Consider the following 21,527-nt stretch of genomic DNA (forward strand, 5'->3'; position numbering starts at 1 on the left):
TTAATAAATATAAGATATATAAAAAGTATTAACTAAAATAGTAAAAATATTTACTTTTAAATAGTTTTAAAAAAATAAAAAAAGAATAAAGAATAACCTATATATTAATTTTTTATAAATAAAATAAAGATATTAAAGGATTTATATATATTTATACTTATATATTTAGTTATTTATCTTTTTACTATTAGTTTAGCTTCTTATTCCCTTTATATCTTCTTTAAATTTAACCTACTATCTTTATAATACTTTTAAAATATTTAAAAATAATTATCCTATATTTAGAAAGAATAAACTAAATATTCTATATAATATATAAGATATTGTAAGCCCTAGAGTATTAATAAGAAACTAAGAAAGATATTAATAATATATAGAAGGATATCTAGAAGAGTAATATTTAAAAAGGGTTAATATAGCTGCTTCCTTACTACAATATTTAAATCTATTTATTTTTATTAAATAATTTTACTTTACTTCAATATAAAAGTTAATCTTTAATTAATATAATTAATATAATTTCTTATTATATAAAGTATTCAATTAATCTAATATATTAAATTATTTAAACTATATTAGAAAGTTTATATAGATATTAAATTTTATATAGCGGAGCCTGGCTGAACCGCTTCTATCGTAGGCTACACCTTTATAAAATTTTCGTTACTACTCTATAGATAGTAAAGAGTGAATCATTTCTTATTATAGAGTATATCTTAATCAACCTGCTTCTCACAACCGATCCTATTCAGTAGTTCTTTGCGGTGGCCTTGCCCAGATAACCGAACACTGGTTGAGCTTGCACCTCCCCCAATACCAGCACGTCGCACCCAGTCTTTCAAGCCAATTGTTTCCACACCAACTTCTTCCTCTCGAGGTTGAGCTTCGTCCTTATGCTCTTCCTCTTCATCACCTTCGTCTTCTTCGTCATCGCTCCTAATATCTTCTGCACCGTTGCCTTTAAGCACTCGGATAGCTACCCTGATAATTGATACGGACCATATCATCATCATGACCTGCAATATCAGAAGAAAGGACAGGAAGCCAATCATGATGTTATTACCCCAACAGACAGTACCAACAGGGTTAAGGAAGGGCTCCAAGAGGTCAGACCAGGTGGAGGAAGCAGGCAGTGGCCCACGAAGTTGCTCTGCTGAACCCCTGAAGCACGCAGGCTTTGTTACCCGAGGAAGGTCAAAATAAACGCTCCAGCAGGTCATAATGTAGAAGACGTGACGCGACACAAACCATACGGCTATAAATACGCCAAATAGGATATCACACACTGTGGTAAAACCGAGATATTTGAAGCATTTAGCAAGCTGCCCGGCGTTAGTGAGATGGTAGCGTATCAAGAATTAGCGCCTGACTTACGGGGAAAACCAGGTCAACAACGTCCATCAGCACCATAATCAGGTTACCGACACGGGTTTGGTGGTAGGCGTAGCATGCACTCACTAGGGTGATGCTAACGAAATGATGTGCCAGCATCTGCCAGTGATCTTTCCGCCGATCCTCAATATGAATCACTAAGATTTGCTGCAGCCAAAAGGACCACTGGCCAAGCATGTATCCTTTCATGAGCCCACCGAGCTCTCGCTGAGGCCAGTCGGTCCAGAGTTCTTCCATATTGAGAAAATACGGAGACTTGTAATAAATGTACTAGAGGAGGTCAGTTTCAAGCGTGACTCGCGGCTGGCCGTGGAGAAAAAAAGGTATATAAATACCACACCCAGCGGCCAGAACACATTGTAGTAGACAAGCATCCATCCCTGTTCCGAGAACCTGAGAACTTCTTTTCTCTTGGATAAACCCCACCGTTTGGCTAGTGGTGTTATAATATATTCCATCGTGCCTGCGCGTAGGCCGGTCAAGAGCACAACGAAAAAGGCAACGAAGTATAGATCATTCTGGCCTGCAGCATATTTCCCAGTATTTGAGTTGTAATAGGATAGCGTTAAAAACTTGGATGTATATGGCCGTGCGGATGCCATGCTAGTGTGGGTGACCACGAGGGCACCGAGGAGACAGAAGGAAACTTCTGTAGAAAGTATAGAACTGTTAATAATCGACCGAGCCATAAAAAATCGAGGGCCACTGGATACGAGAAATGGGGAATTTGCCAGAGGCCTCGGCGACGTACCAGCTTGTTTGTTCAGCAACCAACGCGTCAATCGCCTCAGCAGCGCATCGCCTCTCTTCTTCGTCTTCTTCATGCTATTTATAGCCCCATTGTGCCCTGGTGGCTGCCTCCTGCGCGTCTGAGATGTGTGCTCCCTGTGAGCGAGCTTGCTGCACTCGTTCGTAGCTGTGGGCGGAGAGATTGGCATTTCTCGTGATATTTTAACGTTTCTGTAAACATGCACTAGCAGCAAAGAAGCTAGCCAAACAAACGAGGCGCTCTTATATCTCCTGGCCGTCAACAACGTATCTCTGGCGGGACGAATATACGGCGGTCCTGTAGTGTGTGTGCCTGGCTAAAAACTCCAATTCCAACCTGCTGAAGCTGAAGCTAGGTGCCAAATCTTCCCCAGGCTCACGCTAAGCGCGGCGGAAGCAGCGGGCCGGGGGCTTGGCAGGGGTATATTGACGCCAAGTTATACAAGCTGTACAGACTGTGTTCGATGTATAGACCGTGCAATCGCGGCTTTGGGGATGGCTTATCACAGCTAGTTGCCCGAATTACTACTATGCTCGCACTCCGTATTATCCTCAGTGTAGATGCAGAAGCTAGGTGAGCGCTCTAGTTCGCACAGCCTCCATGCATCCTTTTCTCTCTCACCCTCACTCTCTCCTCTCCTCCCATCTCTTCTGCCTTCATCTCTTTATTATCTCTAAACCTATCTCCTCTGCCTGCATCCTCCTACTTCGCCTTGCCCCTTTCGAGATTCCTGGCGGATATCTCACGTGACAGACTAAGAGCGGTTACCATCACGTGACCACTTTAAGTACGCGCTGCTTCTTTTTTTTTATCCGAACGACTCTGGAAATGGTTCATGACGAAATAATATCCTTTTTCCTTCTCTCCAGCTCTGGCACTGACGCGCTTCTGATGTCAGCATAACCACGCCACGGACTCCCTCGCTGCACTTTCGACTCGCTATAGATACCGAGCTTTGTGACAGTATGGCCTCCGGTTCCTACAACATAAGCATTTCTACTCCATGAGCTCGCAAGCATGGAAGACCGCGTTCTCGATACTCCTCGACGAAACATGGCGGCCGCGCGCCAGCCTCTGGGTTTGGGTACGGATGCTGCCTTCGATACCCTTGAGCCGTTGGAGCAGGACACAATAGCCACCGTCCCCATCAACGCCGACCATCCTCATCTCGTGCCTACTCAACCCACCCAGTTATTGACACAGCCTACCCAAATAATTCAGCAAGCAAACCATCTCAAGAGCTCGCCGCAGCGGGACTCTGTCATTCAAGTAGCCAGCTCATCCCCCCTCGGCCCATCGATGCAGAATTTGAACAGAAAATTTACAGCCTCTATTGCACCAACTGGTACCCAGTTTCGACCCCCAGCCTTCGTTGCCGCTCCAGTGAGACGGACACCGGTTATAGATCTAAGTGAGGATGATGGTCCCACTTATCGCGGCGGATCCTCTGATGATGATTGTTCTATTGTCCGAACTACCGATATTAAGCCCACGACATTTGCAAAAGCGTCCCAGAGTCCAGATAAAGACGGTGATCTATTATCGTCTCTCACGACATCTGGAAACGCTACTGCTAGATTTCGCGAGATCACTGCAGCTGCGTTCTATAATTCAGACGCAAGCAAAGGCCAGAAGCGATCCGCGGACAATGCTAACATCACGAAGAGTGCCTTTCCGGAAGGGGCCCGTAAACGAAATCGGACTGGATCAACGACGCCCGATGCCGAAGCCCTTTCATTGCAAAAAATTGAAGACTATAGCCTGAGAGTGAAGGTCCAGAGGTTACGCTCGGTATACCCCAACAAATCTGTTCGGTTCTGCCTTGATTCGCTCATGAAGCATCGCGGCAATTACCAAAATACTTTAGACCATATCGCCACCTCAGAGGAAAACGGGGCTGCACATCAAACGTCGGAAGATGAATTGAGCCTAGATTGTGAGGTTCCTCGAGTTTCTGCTGTAAAGCAGCAAATCAAATCAAATGGTCGAATCCAAGATAAATGGACAGCCAGCCAAAGGCCTGTACCCACCCGCCAGGTTTCTGACGACATACCATCGGTTCCTCGCCGGCGCCTAATACGTGGCTCCAAATCACGCCGTGAATCACCCGCGGATACCACAACCTCTGAGCAATCTACGCTCGTTAAACCTCCCAGAAAACTTGCCACGCGTGGGAAAGTGCGTTCGGACTCCCCGAAAATTTCTCACGACGACGACTACACTTCAGACTCCGATGCTGAAATCCCTGCTCCTGAGGATGGTTCTCAGGCAGCCAAGGTCCTGCGTTTTTTTAACTCTTGCTCTTCGGATGATCTCGCTGATATCGCGGAGATACAACCTGACATCGCGTCCGCTTTTATCGCATGCAGGCCGTTCTCTACACTAGCCGCTGCTCGCCTCGTCTCCCCCGAAAAACTCATGAAACCTGGACAAGCTTCAAGTAATAAGAAGTCTTCTAAAAAACCTCTTGGTGATAAGATAGTCGACAAATGCTTGGATATGTGGACCGGTTATGAAGCAGTTGATGCTCTGGTAGCTAAGTGTGAGTCTCTAGGAAAGCCTATAGCGGCCGAGATAAAACGCTGGGGAGTTGACATATTCGGATCAAAACGGGACGCCGGCGAGCTGGAGTTGGTATCATTGGATAAACCTTCGCCAGATGGGCTCCATGACTCTGGTATTGGAACTCCATCTAGCCGCCGATGTGCTAGCGAGGATGCAGATGGTATTAAGGATCAATCACGGGGTAGAAAGTTCATTTCTCAACCGGCCATTATGAGCGATACAATCACCATGAAAGACTACCAAGTTGTAGGGATCAACTGGCTTAAGCTGGTTTACGACCAAGGTCTTAGCTGCATCCTCGCTGATGATATGGGACTAGGAAAGACCTGCCAGGTTATAGCCTTTCTTTCTCACCTGTTTGAAGTCGGTATTTATGGCCCACATTTGGTTGTCGTCCCCGCCTCGACGCTCGAGAACTGGCTCCGCGAGTTTTCTCTGTTCTGCCCAAAGCTCAAGACAATGCCCTATTATGCAGGCCAAGCTGCTCGAGCAGAAATCCGACAAGAAATAGAAGACAATAAAGATAATATCAACGTTGTCATTACAACATATACCATCGCGAAAGCCAAGATAGATGCAGCGTTCCTTCGATCGGTGAACTTCAACGTCTGTGTTTATGATGAGGGCCATATGCTGAAAAGCAGCAAGTCTCTACTTTACGAGAAGCTCATCCGCATCCCCGCCCAGTTTCGGCTTCTGCTTACGGGCACACCTCTCCAAAATAACCTCCAAGAGCTAGCCTCGTTGCTTGGGTTCATCTTGCCTTCCGTTTTTAAAGAGAGAAAGGATGACCTTGAGTATATATTCAAGGCGAAAGCCAAAACCGTGGACGATACGCACTCGGCCTTACTATCAGCACAACGGATTGCTCGAGCAAAATCCATGCTCATGCCGTTTGTCTTGCGACGGAAGAAACATCAGGTGATTGACCTGCCGGCTAAAATTTCTCGCGTGGAGTACTGCGAAATGAATGAATCTCAAAAGGAGATATACCATAACGAAGTCCAATCTGTCGAGAAACATATGTCCGACCTGGCGGCCGGGAAGAAATCTACAAGAAATAAATCATCTAATATACTTATGAAGTTGCGCCAGGCCGCAATTCACCCCCTCTTTTATCGCCGGTTATACGATGACAAAACGCTAAGTCGAATGTCGAAAGCATGTCTGAAAGATGAGAAGTGGGCACGGTCTGACCCTGATCAAATTTACACCGAACTTTGCGCCTACAATGACTTCGAATGCCATACCTTATGTACAAGCAACCCTGCCTCCCTTGGCAAATTCTCGCTCAAAAATAACGAATGGATGATGTCTGGAAAGGCCGACAAACTCTGCGAGCTATTGACCAATTATATCGCGAATGGTGACCGGGTTCTAATCTTCTCTCAGTTCACGATGGTGATGGACATTCTAGAACAGGTCCTTGAGACGCAAAAGATCAAATTCTTCCGCCTCGATGGGACAACCAGCGTTGAAGACCGGCAATCCATCCTCGACGCTTTTCATGAACAAGTGGAAATCCCGGTGTTTATGCTCTCGACAAAGGCCGGCGGTGCAGGGATCAACTTGGCCTGCGCGAACAAAGTGATCATATTCGACTCGAGCTTCAATCCGCAGGAAGACATCCAGGCAGAAAACCGTGCCCACCGTGTTGGACAGACACGTGAGGTTGAAGTTGTACGCCTTGTGACAAGAGGGACAATCGAGGAACAGATCCATGCACTCGGCCAGACGAAACTAGCGTTGGACCAGCGAGTTGCAGGAGAAGATGAAGGCGCACCTTTCGGCGGAAAACGGGAAGACGGAAACCTTAAGGCTGTGGAGGAGCTGGTCATGTCGACAATAGAATTAGAGGGGCAGAATAGCTCTTAATGGATACATCGCTATCACCATCGCATCATCTCCCTCAAGCCTCCTTCCCTCGGCTCTACGCCCGCCGCCTCTCTTCTCTTCGCCTGCAGAATGGATGCTGTCTTCGCTAATACGCCATCTGCTGAACAGCCACGTGAGACGGACGATATGGTTCTGCATCAATTTTACCATGTCTGAGGCAAAATTGTGTCTGATGAGCTGTGGCTCGCCTATTTTTGCTGGCCGTGATAGGCCTCCTTTAGAGTTACAGGCTAGATTCGACTAAGCAGCGTACCTGAACTTCTTGAACCTTCTAGCTGAAGATAAATCACGGCACCTAAACGCCACATACATAGATAGCATTATACGTCCGAGAGTTTAACCGGCAGATATAAAAGAGCGTTGTCACTTTAAGCGGGATATCAGTGTGTTGTATAGATTATCTCGCAATGCTGCCAAGCCATGTCTCGCCCCAAGGGCGCGCCGGCCATCTAACGAACGTACGGGGTATATAGAATAAGAAAGTAGATGAGAGAATCAAACGCTCGCTTTGACCGGGAAACATACTTTCAATGTGTTGATGATAAGCCCGGAATATTAATGCCTACCTGCCATCCCTGGCTGCGGATCTCTTATTAAATGCGTTCATATATATAGTACAGATACTGAGCGGAGCACCTCGGAGACAGAGGATGGCCTTTTGGTGCGCTGACCCGGTACAGATACGCCCTCATCACTGGTATCATCACATCCAGTGGCGGCCAAAGACTACAACTAAGTATATACGGAGTACCATGCCTACTGATGCGCCGTCGATTCACCTTTGATTAGCACACCGCCTACCCCGACGGAGAATGGAGTGCATTTATTTCCAGGACCCTTTTACCCATCCTGACGGAGATACTAGCTGGGTATGCTTGCGGCGGAACAGCGTTATCTTGCTCGCTTCGACCCGAGCAAGGGTCTAACCCATGACATCGCGTATATGTATATATATATGTATGTATATATATATATATATGGACGTGGAATAAGATCATCCGACTGTAGCCTTCGTGTGGAATTGGCAACTCAAAGAATCCTCCTTGACAACCCCATGGCATGGGGGAAGGGAGAAAAAAAAAAAAAAAGAGATCGAGAGGAGCATAGAGTTTTAATGCCAGCCCATAATCGGTGATACAGACGAGGCTATACGGGAGAAGCTCATTTCAGGGACTGGGGGAGCAAGATCTCGATCATCTCGGCGTGCTGCTCTCCGCCAGGAATCGTGTATCTGAACCAGCATCACGAAAATATAATGTCACCTCAGGCTTCCCAGAACTCGCCATATCCCTGCGCTGGAACCTTCTTCCTCGTGATGAATGGAGCGGGATCGCCTTGTCCGGACGAAACTACGAATTAGGAGGCGGGCGAGGAACCCATATTTGCCTCTTGGGGGTCCATATCTACACCGGACGTCAAATCACAGCCTGCTCCTATCTCGTTCGACTCTTCTTACGGAGTACTCCCAACGAGCTGGTCTTCTTGGTATCTTGTTGCTTCCATTCTTCCTTGAAGGTACATGGAACCTCTTGGCCTTGGCAACTGTATGCAGGATATTTCCATCTCCGAGGTCGACATCTCGGCTGCGAATTGAGGCATTCCACAGCACGACATCCCAGGTTACGGCGGCCGAATAATAGGAATCCCAGCTCCGCCCTGACAAGACATCTACAAGTATCTACGGAGTACATGCACGCTGGAGCCCATAACATGATGCCGTTGCACTGTGTTATCTCTGTGAGACCCGGTTGCCGCCAAGAGAGAGCTAGCTAGGTCAAGCGAGCAGATGGCTCAATAAAATGACATCCTTGCATGCAGGGATCGACAGCGGAGGAAATCAACTTTGCAAGGGGTTTCGAACTGGGGGGATGCCTGAGCCCTCCGCAAATTACACACTCGCCTGCGTCCAGCTCAGCAATTGACTTGCGGGGGAGAGGCGGGGGAAGAGAGACACAGCTTCTCTCGAGCCAACCCCACAGAGAGAGAGACATCCAATCCTGAGGGAGCAAGGATTCGAGGAGGCCCAGCTCTGAGTTCCCGGAATACACATCCATGCGCTCAGTTCAGTGCTCGTGAAGCCACGATACCCGGCAGGTTGCGGCCGTGGGAATGGAAATTGGTCCCCGCAAGGAACCGAGCAAGAGAGATGAAGGGATGCATTGGCTGATATGGGAAGCTGTTTCTCTCAGCCTCCCGGGAGACTGCTATATATATTAAGCACCGCCAGGCCCAGTTTCTGGATGAGATCGGCAGGATATTCAATTAGGAATCCCATCTCCATTCTTCTACCAGCCGACCTTCTCCCTTCCACCTCACCCAGCACATCAGTATGAAGGCACAATTGTTGAGCCTGGGCGTTGCCCTCACAGCCCTCTCCCAGGGAGTTGTGGCCGAGCAGGGTGATTCCTTGAACTGGCCGTTCAAGCCTCTCGTTACAACTGTGAGTATTGATCGATCGATCGCCGTCCCTGTCACACTCCACACAAAACTGGAGAACCACGTTCTGATGAAAATTCACTCCTACAGGAAGGCATAGAAAACAAGATTAAGCTCAAGGATCTTATGGCCGGTGCCCAGAAGCTGCAAAGCTTCGCAGACAGTCACCCTGAGAAGAATCGAGTGTTCGGTAGCCCTGGCCACAAGGACACCGTCGACTGGATTTACAATGAGATCAAGGCTACAGGCTACTACGATGTGAAGAAGCAGGAGCAAATGCACCTGTGGTCGCACGCTGAAGCAGCCGTCAACGCTAATGGCAAGGATCTCACTGCCAGCGCCATGTCCTACAGTCCACCTGCAGAGAAGATTTCTGCGGATCTTGTTCTGGTGAAGAACATGGGCTGCAATGCCGTACGTTTCTTTTCTCTTTTGTGGCTTGTCAATCGAAGATAGGAGGAACTAACGTTGCAATAGACCGATTACCCAGATACCGCCAAGGGCAAGATTGTCCTCATCGAGCGTGGTGTTTGCAGCTTCGGCGAGAAGTCCGCCCAGGCTGGAGATGCTAAGGCTATCGGTGCCATCATCTACAACAACGTTCCTGGATCACTCGCCGGCACGCTGGGTGGCCTTGACCCCCGCCATGCTCCAACTGCTGGACTCTCCCAGGCTGACGGAAAGGACCTCGCTAGCCAAGTTGCTTCTGGCAAGGTGACCATCACCATGAATGTCATCAGCAAGTTCGAGAACAGGACGACGTGAGTACCCCCATGCTTCATACACCTGTATCGTAGACATACTAATACTGCTTTATCCAGCTGGAACGTCATTGCCGAGACCAAGGGAGGTGACCACAACAACGTCATCATGCTCGGTTCGCACACTGACTCCGTGGATGCTGGCCCCGGTATCAACGACAACGGCTCTGGCACCATTGGTATCATGACCGTCGCCAAAGCCCTCACCAACTTCAAGGTCAACAACGCCGTCCGTTTCGGCTGGTGGACCGCCGAGGAATTCGGCCTCCTCGGAAGCACTTTCTACGTCAACAGCCTCGATGACCGCGAGCTTCACAAGGTCAAGCTCTACCTCAACTTCGACATGATTGCCTCCCCCAATTATGCCACCCAGATCTACGACGGTGACGGTTCCGCCTACAACATGACCGGCCCAGCTGGATCTGCTGAAATCGAATACCTGTTCGAGAAGTTCTACGATGACCAAGGAATCCCCCACCAGCCCACTGCCTTCACTGGTCGTTCCGATTACTCTGCTTTCATCAAGCGCAACGTCCCTGCTGGCGGTCTCTTCACCGGTGCTGAGGTCGTCAAGACCGAAGCTCAGGCTAAGCTCTTTGGCGGAGAGGCTGGTGTCGCTTACGACAAGAACTACCACGGCAAGGGTGACACCATGGACAACCTCAACAAGGCTGCTTTCTTCCTCAACACCCGAGGAGCTGCCTACGCCACTGCTGAATATGCCCGCTCCCTCCGCGGATTCCCAACCCGCCCAAAGACCGGCAAGCGTGAGGTTAACCCACGCCGCGCCTCTATGCCCGGTGGTGGCTGTGGACACCACTCTGTCTTTATGTAAACAGATGACTTTTTCTAGCTGTGATGAAACTAGCTATCTAGAGTAGAAATATTATACCATCTACGTTCAATTCTGTTTCATACCTAAATTTATTGCGCAGGAGCATTGTAGTGAAGTCTTGATTGTAGTTGTAACGTGATGGCTGAGCCTTGAATGTAATATCCTATCTGCTCTTTTTGATATATTTATAGTATAATGCTTCTAGACTCTATTGCCGGAGGAACATGGCAAAACACCAGATGTCCGTTGACAAAAAATAAAAGGACTATGGCCGACTGAAGACGTCAGATGCTCCACCAGTTTTCCAGAACGCCAGGCTTATGATGAAACATGCAGAAACAAAGAAAAAAGGCCATCGTCTATTCATTAGGCGGTTACCTGACTGGCGAGCGTGTCACCTCTAATGGCGTTCGGGCCAGCAGATACGTCGATTCCTCGACCGATGTCACCAGAAGGCGTAGTAGTAGCATGAGTAGGAGGCGTATGAGAGACCCTTGCAGCCTTCTCGTGGACTGCGGGTTCCAGCACATCGGGACTCCGCTTGACACCCGCCTCTGTCTTGTCAGTAATGCCCAGGATACCGTCCACATGGTTAGCCGCCGGGAGTAGATCATCGAACCCCAAGATGGTGCAGCACTGAGTGTACGTCCTCGCGGCCTTGGCCATCTGGGCGTCCTTGTCCTTGCCCGGCAAGAAGATATTGAGCAGGTATTTTGTATTGCCCCACTTATTCTCGCACTCCATGGCCGTAAGGATGTATGTGTGTGCGAGTTCGCGCCAGGAGGCCCGGCCGCCGTCTTCAGCGCTGCGGAAGCAGGAGAAGTTCGACTCTGCAGAGGTAGCAATCATGGCGCCGTCGACGTCATACTGCTTCATGAGTTCGAGTCCGTGGTCTCTAGACTTGACGTCTCCGTTCATCACGCATGCCACCCCGGCCGCGCGACAGATGGAGGCGATCATGGGCAACTGGTCACGTATGGCGGCCTCCCGGGGCCGCATGGGGGTAGTGCGGCAGTGGACGGTCAGGCCGGTGATGCCGGTTGCACAAAGGGCAGTGACCAGCTTCTCAGTCTCTGCGGGGTCTCTGAGGATGCGTATCTTGACGGATATACCGATCTGCCAGGGCTGGCCGACCTCACGCACCAGTGCTTCGAGTATGGAGACGAGCAAGTCCGGAGTCCGCAGCAGGGCCGCGCCCATGCCGCCGAGCGTGCTGAACGGTTTGGGGCAGCCGGCGTTCACATCGATGCCGGAGACGTCTGCGGCCACGACTTTGGCAGCCTGGACGGCGAGGTCGGGAGAGGCGGTGCCGAGCTGGAAGACGAGCCTGCCTCTCTCCCTGGCCGGGTCGATGCGATAGATGACGGACACCTTGTCGGCTGCGGGACCGGGGTTGGAGGGCACGCGGGTGAACTCGACGGTCTGGTTGCGAGGGTTGACGCGTCTGACGGCGCCTATGAGGGAGCGGTCGATGGTCTCGGGCCCCCAGACGAGGTCGGCGCCGTACCTGAGAGAGACGAGTCGGGAGGGCAGCTCGCCGGAGCGGACCATGGGGGCGAGCACGATCTTGCCGCGATAGTCGACGCCGTGCTTCGGGATGGGCACCGGGGCCTTGGACACCACGGCTTTGGATGCCGCAGCCTTTCCCAGGGCGGCCATGACGGAGCGAGCAAGCCTGTTCATGTCATTATCTTGCGTGGTGGTTTCGGACGGAGGCTCAGGGTGAAGATTTTGATGCCGATTTCTCAGCGCTTACATAAGAACAGCGTCCAGGCCGCGAAGATCCAGCATTCGATGCTCCGTGTTGATAAGAATAATAGCAATTGAGCCAAGTGTGAGTGCCTGCAGATACCTCTGAAACGGACTAGCAGCCTGAGACAGCTTGTCGTCGCATCCTTGCTGGCCGAGATCTGACGAGATACAGATACAGACGACGAGAGACAGACACGAGACCGACGAGAGAGAGACGCTGAGTCTTGGACACTGAGTCAATTGGATAGAGAGGTCAATTGGACAGACAGACAGAGAGAGGGAGAGAGCAATTGGATAGAGAGAGAGATGGCCCTAAGGTGTGTTGTGTTGTGTTGAAGTGTATAAGTGTAAGCTGACTGAAGAGGCCCACCATCTCCGAGACTGCCCTTCGCCTGCGCTGCCCCTCGCTCTCCCTCCCTCCCCCTCGCTGCTTCACCCCGACCGCCAGGCTGGCTCCAAGTATAAAGCGCGCCGCCCTGCTCTCCCGGCACCTGGCTTCTTCCTCTTCCTCCCCATATCCAGCTATACCAACCATGGCCCCCAAGTACACCGTCCGCAACGTCGGCGCCCTCAACACCCTCGAGTGGCGTGCCTTCATCGAGAAGGATGGCGTCCCCGTCTCGCCCTTCCACGACATCCCCCTCTTCGCCAACGAGGAGAAGACCGTCCTGAACATGGTCGTCGAGATCCCTCGCTGGACCAACGCTAAGCAGGAGGTCGGTCCATACCCTGATATCTACCTCTTTGATATCTACCTCTTTGGTGTATATACTGACCAGAGCAGATCTCCAAGGACGACTTCCTCAACCCCATCAAGCAGGACACCAAGAAGGGCAAACTCCGCTTCGTCCGCAACTGCTTCCCCCACAAGGGCTATCTCTGGAACTACGGAGCCTTCCCTCGCGTAAGTCTGCCGATGTCGATGCTGGTATAGATGGAGACTGACGGAGACAGACCTGGGAGGACCCCAATGTCGTCCACCCCGAGACCAAGGCCAAGGGAGACAACGACCCCCTGGATGTCTGCGAGATCGGTGAGCTCGTCGGCTACCCCGGCCAGATCAAGCAGGTCAAGGTCCTCGGCGTCATGGCCCTTCTCGACGAGGAGGAGACCGACTGGAAGATCATCGTCATCGACGTCAACGACCCGCTCGCCTCCAAGCTCCACGACATCGAGGACGTCGAACGACACCTCCCCGGCCTCCTCAGGGCCACCAACGAGTGGTTCCGCATCTACAAGATCCCGGACGGCAAGCCAGAGAACCAGTTCGCCTTCTCCGGCGAGTGCAAGAACGCCAAGTCAGTGTTCCCCCTCCTTCTTATACATGCTCAATGTCTAACCGATGCAGATACGCTATGGATGTCGTCCACGAGTGTGCCGAGGCCTGGGAGAAACTCATCTCTGGCCAGTCCCCCGCCGGAGGAATCTCCCTGTAAGTTGATCTTGACTTCCATATCGACGTCTAGCTAACATTGACAGCGCCAACTCTACCCTCGAACACGCCCGCGTTGACGCCGGCAAGCTCGAGTCCATCCCCGCTGGCACCAACCTCCCACCGGCCCCAATTGACGGCAGCATCGACAAGTGGTTCTTCATCTCCGGTGCCGCTGTCTAAGCGTGGCCCGTCTTCTTCTCTTCAGCTAAGCCGGTATCAGTGCTTCCGTCAAAGCGTTTTAACGGTGTTGATCACGATTTAAAAGGAAGATGAAAGGGTGGCCTTTTCGTGCTGTAGATTCAATAGACAAAACGGGAAAAGCCTGCGGGCATCTCTGGTTCTAGTTAAAACATCTCCAATGAAAGCACGTTGTTCATATCAACCTCCTCTCTTCCCAGTATCTCTCCCAATGGATAGACCTTTATATGCATGATGGTATTCGTAATGGTACAAATCTAGTATACACTGCCCAACGCAAAGAATATAACTCTCGGAAAATAATTTCAAACTCCTCCCTTTGCAATTATACTCGAATTTATGCCTTCAGACTCTCCTCCCTCTGAATCAACCTCCCCACCCTCCCAACCTCCTCCATAACATCTCCCACCGAAAGGCGTAGCTTGCCCACCTCCAACTTCATTTCTTTCCCGTTCCGAAACCCTATCGTCATCTCAGGCAGCTGCTTCGAGTTCTTCGGCAGGTGCGTTACGTTGATCTTGATGTGTGCGGCAGACGAGGGTGAGGCCGTAGTTGGAGTCTGCAGGAGGGCCAGGAATAGTCGGCATGGTCGCGACAGGGGGCTGAGAGGGGAGAATGAGGTGCGGAACGACGTTATTGATCGAAGCGGAAGAGCCATTGTATTTTATGATGGCCTGGTTTGATGGTGGATGTTCTGGTGAGATGTTAGAATTTGGGCACTGCTTTCTGGAGTAGACGGTTCCCGCACCTTAAACCTGATAATCTCAGCACGTGGACATGCAATTGACACCCGACAGCAGTTGGATAACGGGTAGTTTTGTGTATATAGACGAGTTCTCTGTCAACTATCCCGATCTCCATCTTTCATCGTCGTTCGCGGTCACAAAATAATTAATATGTCACGTGAGATGTTTGCAAAGTTGTCAAACATAAAGACCACCATGACATCAAACATATACAGGCAGCGAGGATGATGATATTGAATGAATTAATATGATTTACGTCTTCTTCGATACTATAATACCAAGAGAACAGTTGTGATCATAGACGGCCGACTTTTCACTGATACCCAAAATGGCCACCTCTCTTCATTCTCGTCTTACTTCTGTCGAGGCAAACATCGAGAAGGTCTACGGCCTGATACAGCGTTTACAGTCTTTTGGCAGCTCGGAGAGCCCTGACGACGATGGGCGTATCAATATCAGTACCGACATACACCAGGCTCTAGGAGAAATAGAAGAGGAGATGGAAATTTTACGGGTAGAAACCCACCCCCTCGAACGGAGACGACATCAACGCAGGGAAAGTGCACAAGTTGGACCTGCTGGCGGGCAGTCCATGGTACTAATGGCGAAATTGGAGGAAGACTTGAAAATGTACGAACACATCGATACCCTATACGTTTGCCTTGCGAGATATACGATGAAACATTCCATGCTGACAGCTCGTTTATAGAACAAGGTCTAAATTCAGACGGGCGCAGATAGAAGCCAAACGCAATTCAGAAATTGCAAAAAACAGACAGAGGCAGCTCCTCTTCCAGCCTGCTATGGATGGAGGGGATGGACCGAAGAGGAGATCACCGAGATTCACTCATGGTGATATCGTTGCAAACTCATCGAAAGATGTAACTGCTGCATTGAGGCAAACACACCACCTCATGCAGTCTGAACTTTCAAGAAGTCAGTTTGCACAAGAAACGTTAGGTCAGTACCACTAATGCAAGATGCCTTTTTGGCAAGTTTTCTACCTTTGGCTAATACGAGATGTAGAACAATCTACCAAGGCCCTTGGCTCCCTCTCGGAATCTTACAGCAACCTAGACACCCTCCTTGCCTCATCTCGCTCGCTTGTAGGATCCCTTCTCAGGTCCCAAAAATCAGACACATGGTACCTCGAGACAGCATTCTATATTCTGATCGGCACAATATCATGGCTCATATTTCGTCGAATACTCTACGGGCCCCTCTGGTGGCTACTCTGGCTTCCCCTAAAGCTCTTTGCTAAGCTTACATTTGCCATCTTGGGAGTCTCGGGGGGTGTCTCACAGGGCATATCCGGTAACATCAAATCGATCTCATCATCTACTCAGTCATTACCTACCGCTAGCCTGGGGCCAACCGTAACCAACTCGTTGTGGAACCCCAAGTCTACTGACACAGCTAGTATTCCTGACATGGCGGAAGATGTAAACCGTTGGATCGAGACAGGACAAGAAGGCGGGAGTCTAGTCTCCACGGATAAAGATAATCACCAACCTACGCAGCTGCCGGACGGCCCGAAGGTTTTCCCCAACCCTAATAAAAGGATGTGGGAAGAACCGGTAGTGGACGAACTCTAGTCGTCAGCCCTGGTACCCTGAATTAGTTTGGATAAGAACGGAGGTTTAGAGTTAATTTTTGATAATCCTGGCAATGCATTCACGAAACTATACCGAATACCTTTCATAGGCTACCCTAGTCACTACTTAAGTTACTTGTCTACTTGATATGTACTCCGTAGTTTGATCAACTTGCCATCTCTAGAGGCTGAGGTGGCACAATCTCTCTATACGATGTTCTATAATAAATGTTATATACCCAGCTAGCCCTTTCTCCCTTAACAATAATACTTACAAGGTGTCTCTTGATGAGAACACCTACATACAACAGTCAGTAATTGGATCTGTAGACAGGGATAGACTGAACCCTGGGTTGGAAAACGCCTTGCGCGGATAGCCTGCAACCCATCCATACCCGTCTAAGATATACCGGTGCGTTTGCCGTAGGTAATAATTTGACCTGGATAATCAACGAGGAAAACCGCGGGAGAGAAAGGGAAAAATTTATAAACTCGGCCCGGGGGTTTTACTTTTGCATTCGGCTATTCTGTGTAGCCATGAAGTTCGTCTTACGTATAGATATCAAATATATATATATATATATATATATATAGATCCCTGATATTTCGATAGGTAGAAACTTTGACACTATAGCGGTCAGCCTTAATTTTAGAATCATGCTCGTTATTGGTGCTCTCTTTTTCGGTAAGCCCGGTAAGCCGCAAGCGTTGAGGGCCAGTGCATGATAGTCAGCTTCCGAAGCCCACCGGTCGACGGCAGGTCTATTAGAAGATCTCTAGAGAAGTAGGGCTCTATCAGCTTCTCGGTCAATAATTATGGGGAGAAATAATCGTGGGGAGATATAATTGGAAAAATAGATTCGTCAACGAAGGAAATGGCTAGAAGTAGACAAATAGATACAAGATTAAACATTTACAATACAAAAGAGCATATAATTAGTTACGAACGGGTTATATCTACCCCTTTTAAATGTATCATACTATTATATGTAATTATTTGAAAGCTAAAAGGACTGTCATCACCTAGCCGAGTAAAGAGATTACAGAGTAAAAAATAACAATCCAGAGCATATGATGAAGCATACAATATATATGACGAGGCAGGATCTCATTTTGGCAGGACAGTGGAAGATTGGTCTTTGATCTTCGTCAATCAGCAGCTGCCTCAAAAGCGGCCGCTTGGGAGCTGGCATATTGGGTATCTCCGCTAGCCATGGCTTGCATATTATTTGAGATTTCCGGATGAGAGATGTTAATGATGTGCAGAAGACGGGAGGGAAAAATTGGCCCAGAAATCAATATATAGGATATATTGATCATGGCATGCATGGCTTATGTAGGCTGAGTCTCAAATGGCCAGAGTTGCAGAACGTTGCATATTAATTTGTCTCCTTTTCCTCTTTACCCCAAATTCCCTTGTATTTCCGTCGGGGCCTCACCTAGGCCCTAAATTCGGGTATCGAAATCGCTAGTGTTAGGATGGGCCAGAGTCTGGTTTGTAGCGCCATTATACTTCTAGAGATGTCGATACTCAGTAGATATCCGTAATTTGTTTGAAGGAAGGCAGTCCATCCCGCTGCTTCGCCTTGTCATCATCTACCTTGGGCCCTACCCTTGACCATAGAAAACAATTCACAATGCAAAAGCCCGATCGAGTCACATTGTTGGTGGTTCCACCAGGTCAGGCTCATGAAATGTGTGAAAAAAGGGGTATCTTATGATAATCAATAACCTGAATCAGCGTACAGAGTATGCCATATGGTGATATCCGCCATAAGATATTCTCAGATATCTCAGTTCGGGTTGGTCGACATGTATCAGGTTATGATGTTGAGAAGTCGAGATGGATGTGGCATTAGAGTCGCGGCTAAGTTAAATCGCTTTTTGACGCGCTTCTCCAACGCGACGTGAATAGCTTCACACGCCGAGAACATCTCATCTCACCCCGCCGCCGACTTCTCTTCTACGTTGCTATCACAAGTTCTCTATGGCGTCTAACTTCTTCAATAATAAGGCTCGGGCTGCTGCAGCCTCGACTGCCAAAAATAGCACGAGTAATGGCCAGGACTCTGACCAGCAGACTCAGCCATGGGTTGAAAAATAGTGCGTCAGGCCCAACTTCTCAAGCTATACACGAAGACTAACAATGAGGATGTGAAATATAGCCGGCCCAAGTCTTTGGACGATGTGACTGCCCAAGGCCACACAATCGCTGTTCTCCAGCGAAACCTACATGCGTCTAATGTAATGGACAGCCTAAATCAATCCTCGCCATTTCCTACATATTTTCTAATGCATTTCAAATACTGCAGCTTCCACACATGCTCTTCTACGGATCTCCGGGCACCGGGAAGACATCGACTATCCTTGCCATGTCCAAGTCTCTCTTTGGGCCGGCCCTTGTTCGTTCGCGAGTTCTAGAGCTCAATGCCTCAGACGAGCGCGGAATTAGCATTGTCCGCGAGAAGATTAAAGATTTTGCTAGAATGCACCTCTCTCAGCCACCAACCGATCCTACATACCGCTCCCAATATCCCTGCCCGCCATTCAAGATTGTCATCCTTGATGAAGCCGATAGCATGACACACGACGCGCAATCTGCTCTTAGACGAACCATGGAGAAGTACAGTCGCATTACAAGATTCTGTCTCGTATGTAACTACGTTACGAGAATCATTGATCCTGTGGCAAGTAGATGCAGCAAATTTCGGTTTAAGGTACTGGATGGCTCTGCTGCTCGAAGTCGACTTGTTGACATTGCAAGGATGGAAAAACTAGATTTAGATGATAATGTGGTTGAAACTCTACTTCGGTGCAGCGATGGAGATCTACGAAAAGCTATAACATTTATGCAGAGTTCTGCAAGGTTAGCCCGTTACGGTTCAGGGAAGAAGAAAGAGGATATGAATGATACCCCTAGCAAGATCACTGTGAGAAGTATCGAAGAGGTATCAGGCATGGTTCCAGACAGTGTTATGGACCGTGTCGTGGCGGCCCTGCGTCCAAGCAAGCGGACATCAAAATACGACGAAATTTCAAATCTAGTAACCGACCTGGTAGCCGATGGATGGAGTGCCTCCCAGGTCCTCTCACAGGTATGGTGTCCAGTCGCCCCATGAGCTTCGAGGGTTATACGCTAACAGTAGACCCAGACATACAAAGCCGTACTCCAGGATGAGTCGATCTCAGACGAGCAGAAGAATCAGATATTAAAAGTCTGCTCTGAATTTGATAAACGACTAGTAGATGGAGCTGATGAACATCTCTCGACGCTGGATTTCATGTTGCAGATATCTGGCATAATACAGTCGAACTAGAAATGGCAAACTCGAAACATAGTTATTAAGCTTCTCATTTTCCCTATCTTATATTGATCTTCGTAGTTTTATATACTTGCTCCCTACTTCCTCTTGATAATACTGCGTGTTCCCTTTTAGGTTGTGCGTGGTGATAGATCGCGCCTATCTCTGATTACGTAACTGTTATATTCTTTCCCCAAGAAAGCACCACGGCTAGATAGACAGAATACAGATACATTATCGCGAGCATTGTGCTGGGAATTCAAGGATTAAACACCCTTGATAACAATATCTACTCATGAGCCGACTACGGGTACTCAATCGCTTGACCCTCTCTACACCTCGACTTCTCTCCCGAAGCTACTCCCGGTCATCTGTTCCAGTTCCACCGCGAAACTGGACCCCTACACCATTTGTGACTGAGACTGTGGTATGTCATTGCGGACGCTCGAACTTGAGGATAGAGTTAAGAAGCTAACGATTGCTGTGTTTCCAAAGGGAGGTGGCTGGCACACCTGTATGCGACGGCCCTAAACCACATTCCTTTCACGAGCAGTACTGACACAACTCTCAAGATGACATATTCTCACGTCTCTTAAAGGTAGGCGTTGACATTTGATATTCCTTATACCGGTGCTGACTCTAACTCTCTCTTCTAAGGAACGTATTGTATGTCTCAATGGCGAGGTCGACGAAAGCCTATCCGCGGCAATAGTTGCGCAGCTTCTATTTCTGGAAGCAGATAATCCCGAAAAGCCAATCCAACTATATATCAATTCCCCCGGAGGGTCGGTGACAGCGGGTATGCTATATATACTTGAACCGGTGATTGACCTGGCCTAGCATAACTAACATTGACTTGCAACTCCATAGGACTCGCCATATACGACACGATGACTTATATTCAATCCCCAGTTAGTACGATATGCGTGGGCCAAGCGGCATCTATGGGATCTCTTCTACTCTGTGGCGGCGAGGCTGGGAAGAGATACTGCCTTCCACATTCTTCAGTTATGATTCACCAGCCGTCTGGAGGATATTTTGGCCAAGCGACAGATATCGCGATCCACGCGAAGGAGATTCTTCGAGTACGCCACCAGTTAAATAAGATATACAAACGCCACTTGACAGGGAAACCGATGACTTTAGATGAGATCGAGAAGCTGATGGAGAGGGATTACTTCATGGGCGCGAAGGAAGCTCTTGAAATGGGTATCGTGGATGCTATACTGGACCGTCGAGTACCTCCAAAAGAGGAGGTTACCATACCCTAGAGTAGGAAACTAAAACCTAGCTCTGTACGATAGGTGATCACAAATCTAGACGGTATTTCGTAGCGTTACTGTGTATTGCTACAGAATTACCACGCATATTCCCAAGACTCAATCGCACACTGTAACTTGCTATTAATAGATTATTCGTTATTGTAGTTCATGGCTAAATATATACAGGGCTCTATGCTCAATGGCATATATGGCCAATGGTAAGTCTTCTAGAGAAGATTAAGATAGGTGATTTGGGAGGGGGTCATGCGCTAGCGGTTTCCGTTTGAATGCCTAGTTGGCGTCTAATAAACGTGCTGGCCGGGTCTCTGGTGCTACCTAATGAGGCAGAGGGAGGTACAAGCGTTGTGTTGATTCGGTTACGCCACTGCTGTCGGAGTGTGCGTCCGACGTCCAGATCCATCACCACGGCTTCCCCTGAATAGAAGTAGTCTCGTGGATGAATATCATAGGCTGGGTAAACATCTCTCACACCGCTCCGATTTGAGGACTCAATTCCCTCTTGTTGCTGGTCTTCTATATCAGGCTCCAGGCCAGATAAATTCTGGGGAGCTCTCAATAGTCCC

The 21,527-nt window shown here is 48.9% G+C and overlaps 9 protein-coding genes across 9 annotated transcripts; 6 read left to right on the forward strand and 3 right to left on the reverse strand.

Annotated features, from left to right (window-relative positions):
• Window positions 1–716: 716 nt before the first annotated feature.
• On the reverse strand, window positions 717–2,330 carry GIQ15_04338 (uncharacterized protein; the record flags this gene model as incomplete). Its single annotated transcript, XM_033551755.1, has 4 exons — window positions 717–1,322; window positions 1,375–1,662; window positions 1,728–2,041; window positions 2,144–2,330. 4 exons carry the CDS (start codon window positions 2,328–2,330, stop codon window positions 717–719), a joined length of 1,395 nt encoding a protein of 464 aa, XP_033405485.1.
• An 848-nt stretch (window positions 2,331–3,178) lies between these two features.
• Window positions 3,179–6,601, forward strand: GIQ15_04339 (Fun30p; the record flags this gene model as incomplete). Its single annotated transcript, XM_033551756.1, has 1 exon — window positions 3,179–6,601. One exon carries the CDS (start codon window positions 3,179–3,181, stop codon window positions 6,599–6,601), a length of 3,423 nt encoding a protein of 1,140 aa, XP_033405486.1.
• Window positions 6,602–8,951: 2,350 nt separating this feature from the next.
• GIQ15_04340 (leucine aminopeptidase 1) lies at window positions 8,952–10,654 on the forward strand (the record flags this gene model as incomplete). The annotated part of the gene is made up of 4 exons (XM_033551757.1): window positions 8,952–9,062; window positions 9,149–9,472; window positions 9,536–9,819; window positions 9,880–10,654. The coding sequence occupies 4 exons, from the start codon at window positions 8,952–8,954 to the stop codon at window positions 10,652–10,654; spliced, it is 1,494 nt and encodes a 497-aa protein (XP_033405487.1).
• A 366-nt stretch (window positions 10,655–11,020) lies between these two features.
• Window positions 11,021–12,445, reverse strand: GIQ15_04341 (tRNA-dihydrouridine synthase 2; the record flags this gene model as incomplete). Its single annotated transcript, XM_033551758.1, has 2 exons — window positions 11,021–12,329; window positions 12,411–12,445. The coding sequence occupies 2 exons, from the start codon at window positions 12,443–12,445 to the stop codon at window positions 11,021–11,023; spliced, it is 1,344 nt and encodes a 447-aa protein (XP_033405488.1).
• Window positions 12,446–12,939: 494 nt separating this feature from the next.
• On the forward strand, window positions 12,940–14,021 carry GIQ15_04342 (inorganic pyrophosphatase; the record flags this gene model as incomplete). Its single annotated transcript, XM_033551759.1, has 5 exons — window positions 12,940–13,122; window positions 13,191–13,310; window positions 13,361–13,704; window positions 13,755–13,838; window positions 13,886–14,021. 5 exons carry the CDS (start codon window positions 12,940–12,942, stop codon window positions 14,019–14,021), a joined length of 867 nt encoding a protein of 288 aa, XP_033405489.1.
• Window positions 14,022–14,376: 355 nt separating this feature from the next.
• GIQ15_04343 (uncharacterized protein) lies at window positions 14,377–14,697 on the reverse strand (the record flags this gene model as incomplete). The annotated part of the gene is made up of 1 exon (XM_033551760.1): window positions 14,377–14,697. The coding sequence occupies one exon, from the start codon at window positions 14,695–14,697 to the stop codon at window positions 14,377–14,379; it is 321 nt and encodes a 106-aa protein (XP_033405490.1).
• Window positions 14,698–15,113: 416 nt separating this feature from the next.
• Window positions 15,114–16,380, forward strand: GIQ15_04344 (Sec20 domain-containing protein; the record flags this gene model as incomplete). Its single annotated transcript, XM_033551761.1, has 3 exons — window positions 15,114–15,415; window positions 15,495–15,745; window positions 15,812–16,380. 3 exons carry the CDS (start codon window positions 15,114–15,116, stop codon window positions 16,378–16,380), a joined length of 1,122 nt encoding a protein of 373 aa, XP_033405491.1.
• A 2,320-nt stretch (window positions 16,381–18,700) lies between these two features.
• On the forward strand, window positions 18,701–19,696 carry GIQ15_04345 (activator 1 41 kDa subunit; the record flags this gene model as incomplete). Its single annotated transcript, XM_033551762.1, has 3 exons — window positions 18,701–19,030; window positions 19,235–19,474; window positions 19,532–19,696. 3 exons carry the CDS (start codon window positions 18,701–18,703, stop codon window positions 19,694–19,696), a joined length of 735 nt encoding a protein of 244 aa, XP_033405492.1.
• Window positions 19,697–19,976: 280 nt separating this feature from the next.
• On the forward strand, window positions 19,977–20,952 carry GIQ15_04346 (ATP-dependent Clp protease proteolytic subunit; the record flags this gene model as incomplete). Its single annotated transcript, XM_033551763.1, has 5 exons — window positions 19,977–20,108; window positions 20,177–20,195; window positions 20,254–20,279; window positions 20,339–20,480; window positions 20,552–20,952. The coding sequence occupies 5 exons, from the start codon at window positions 19,977–19,979 to the stop codon at window positions 20,950–20,952; spliced, it is 720 nt and encodes a 239-aa protein (XP_033405493.1).
• Between the last annotated feature and the right edge of the window lie 575 nt (window positions 20,953–21,527).

This window comes from Arthroderma uncinatum (genome assembly GCF_011692745.1).
Source record: "Arthroderma uncinatum strain CBS 119779 chromosome Unknown scaffold3, whole genome shotgun sequence".
Classification (NCBI taxonomy): domain Eukaryota; kingdom Fungi; phylum Ascomycota; class Eurotiomycetes; order Onygenales; family Arthrodermataceae; genus Arthroderma; species Arthroderma uncinatum.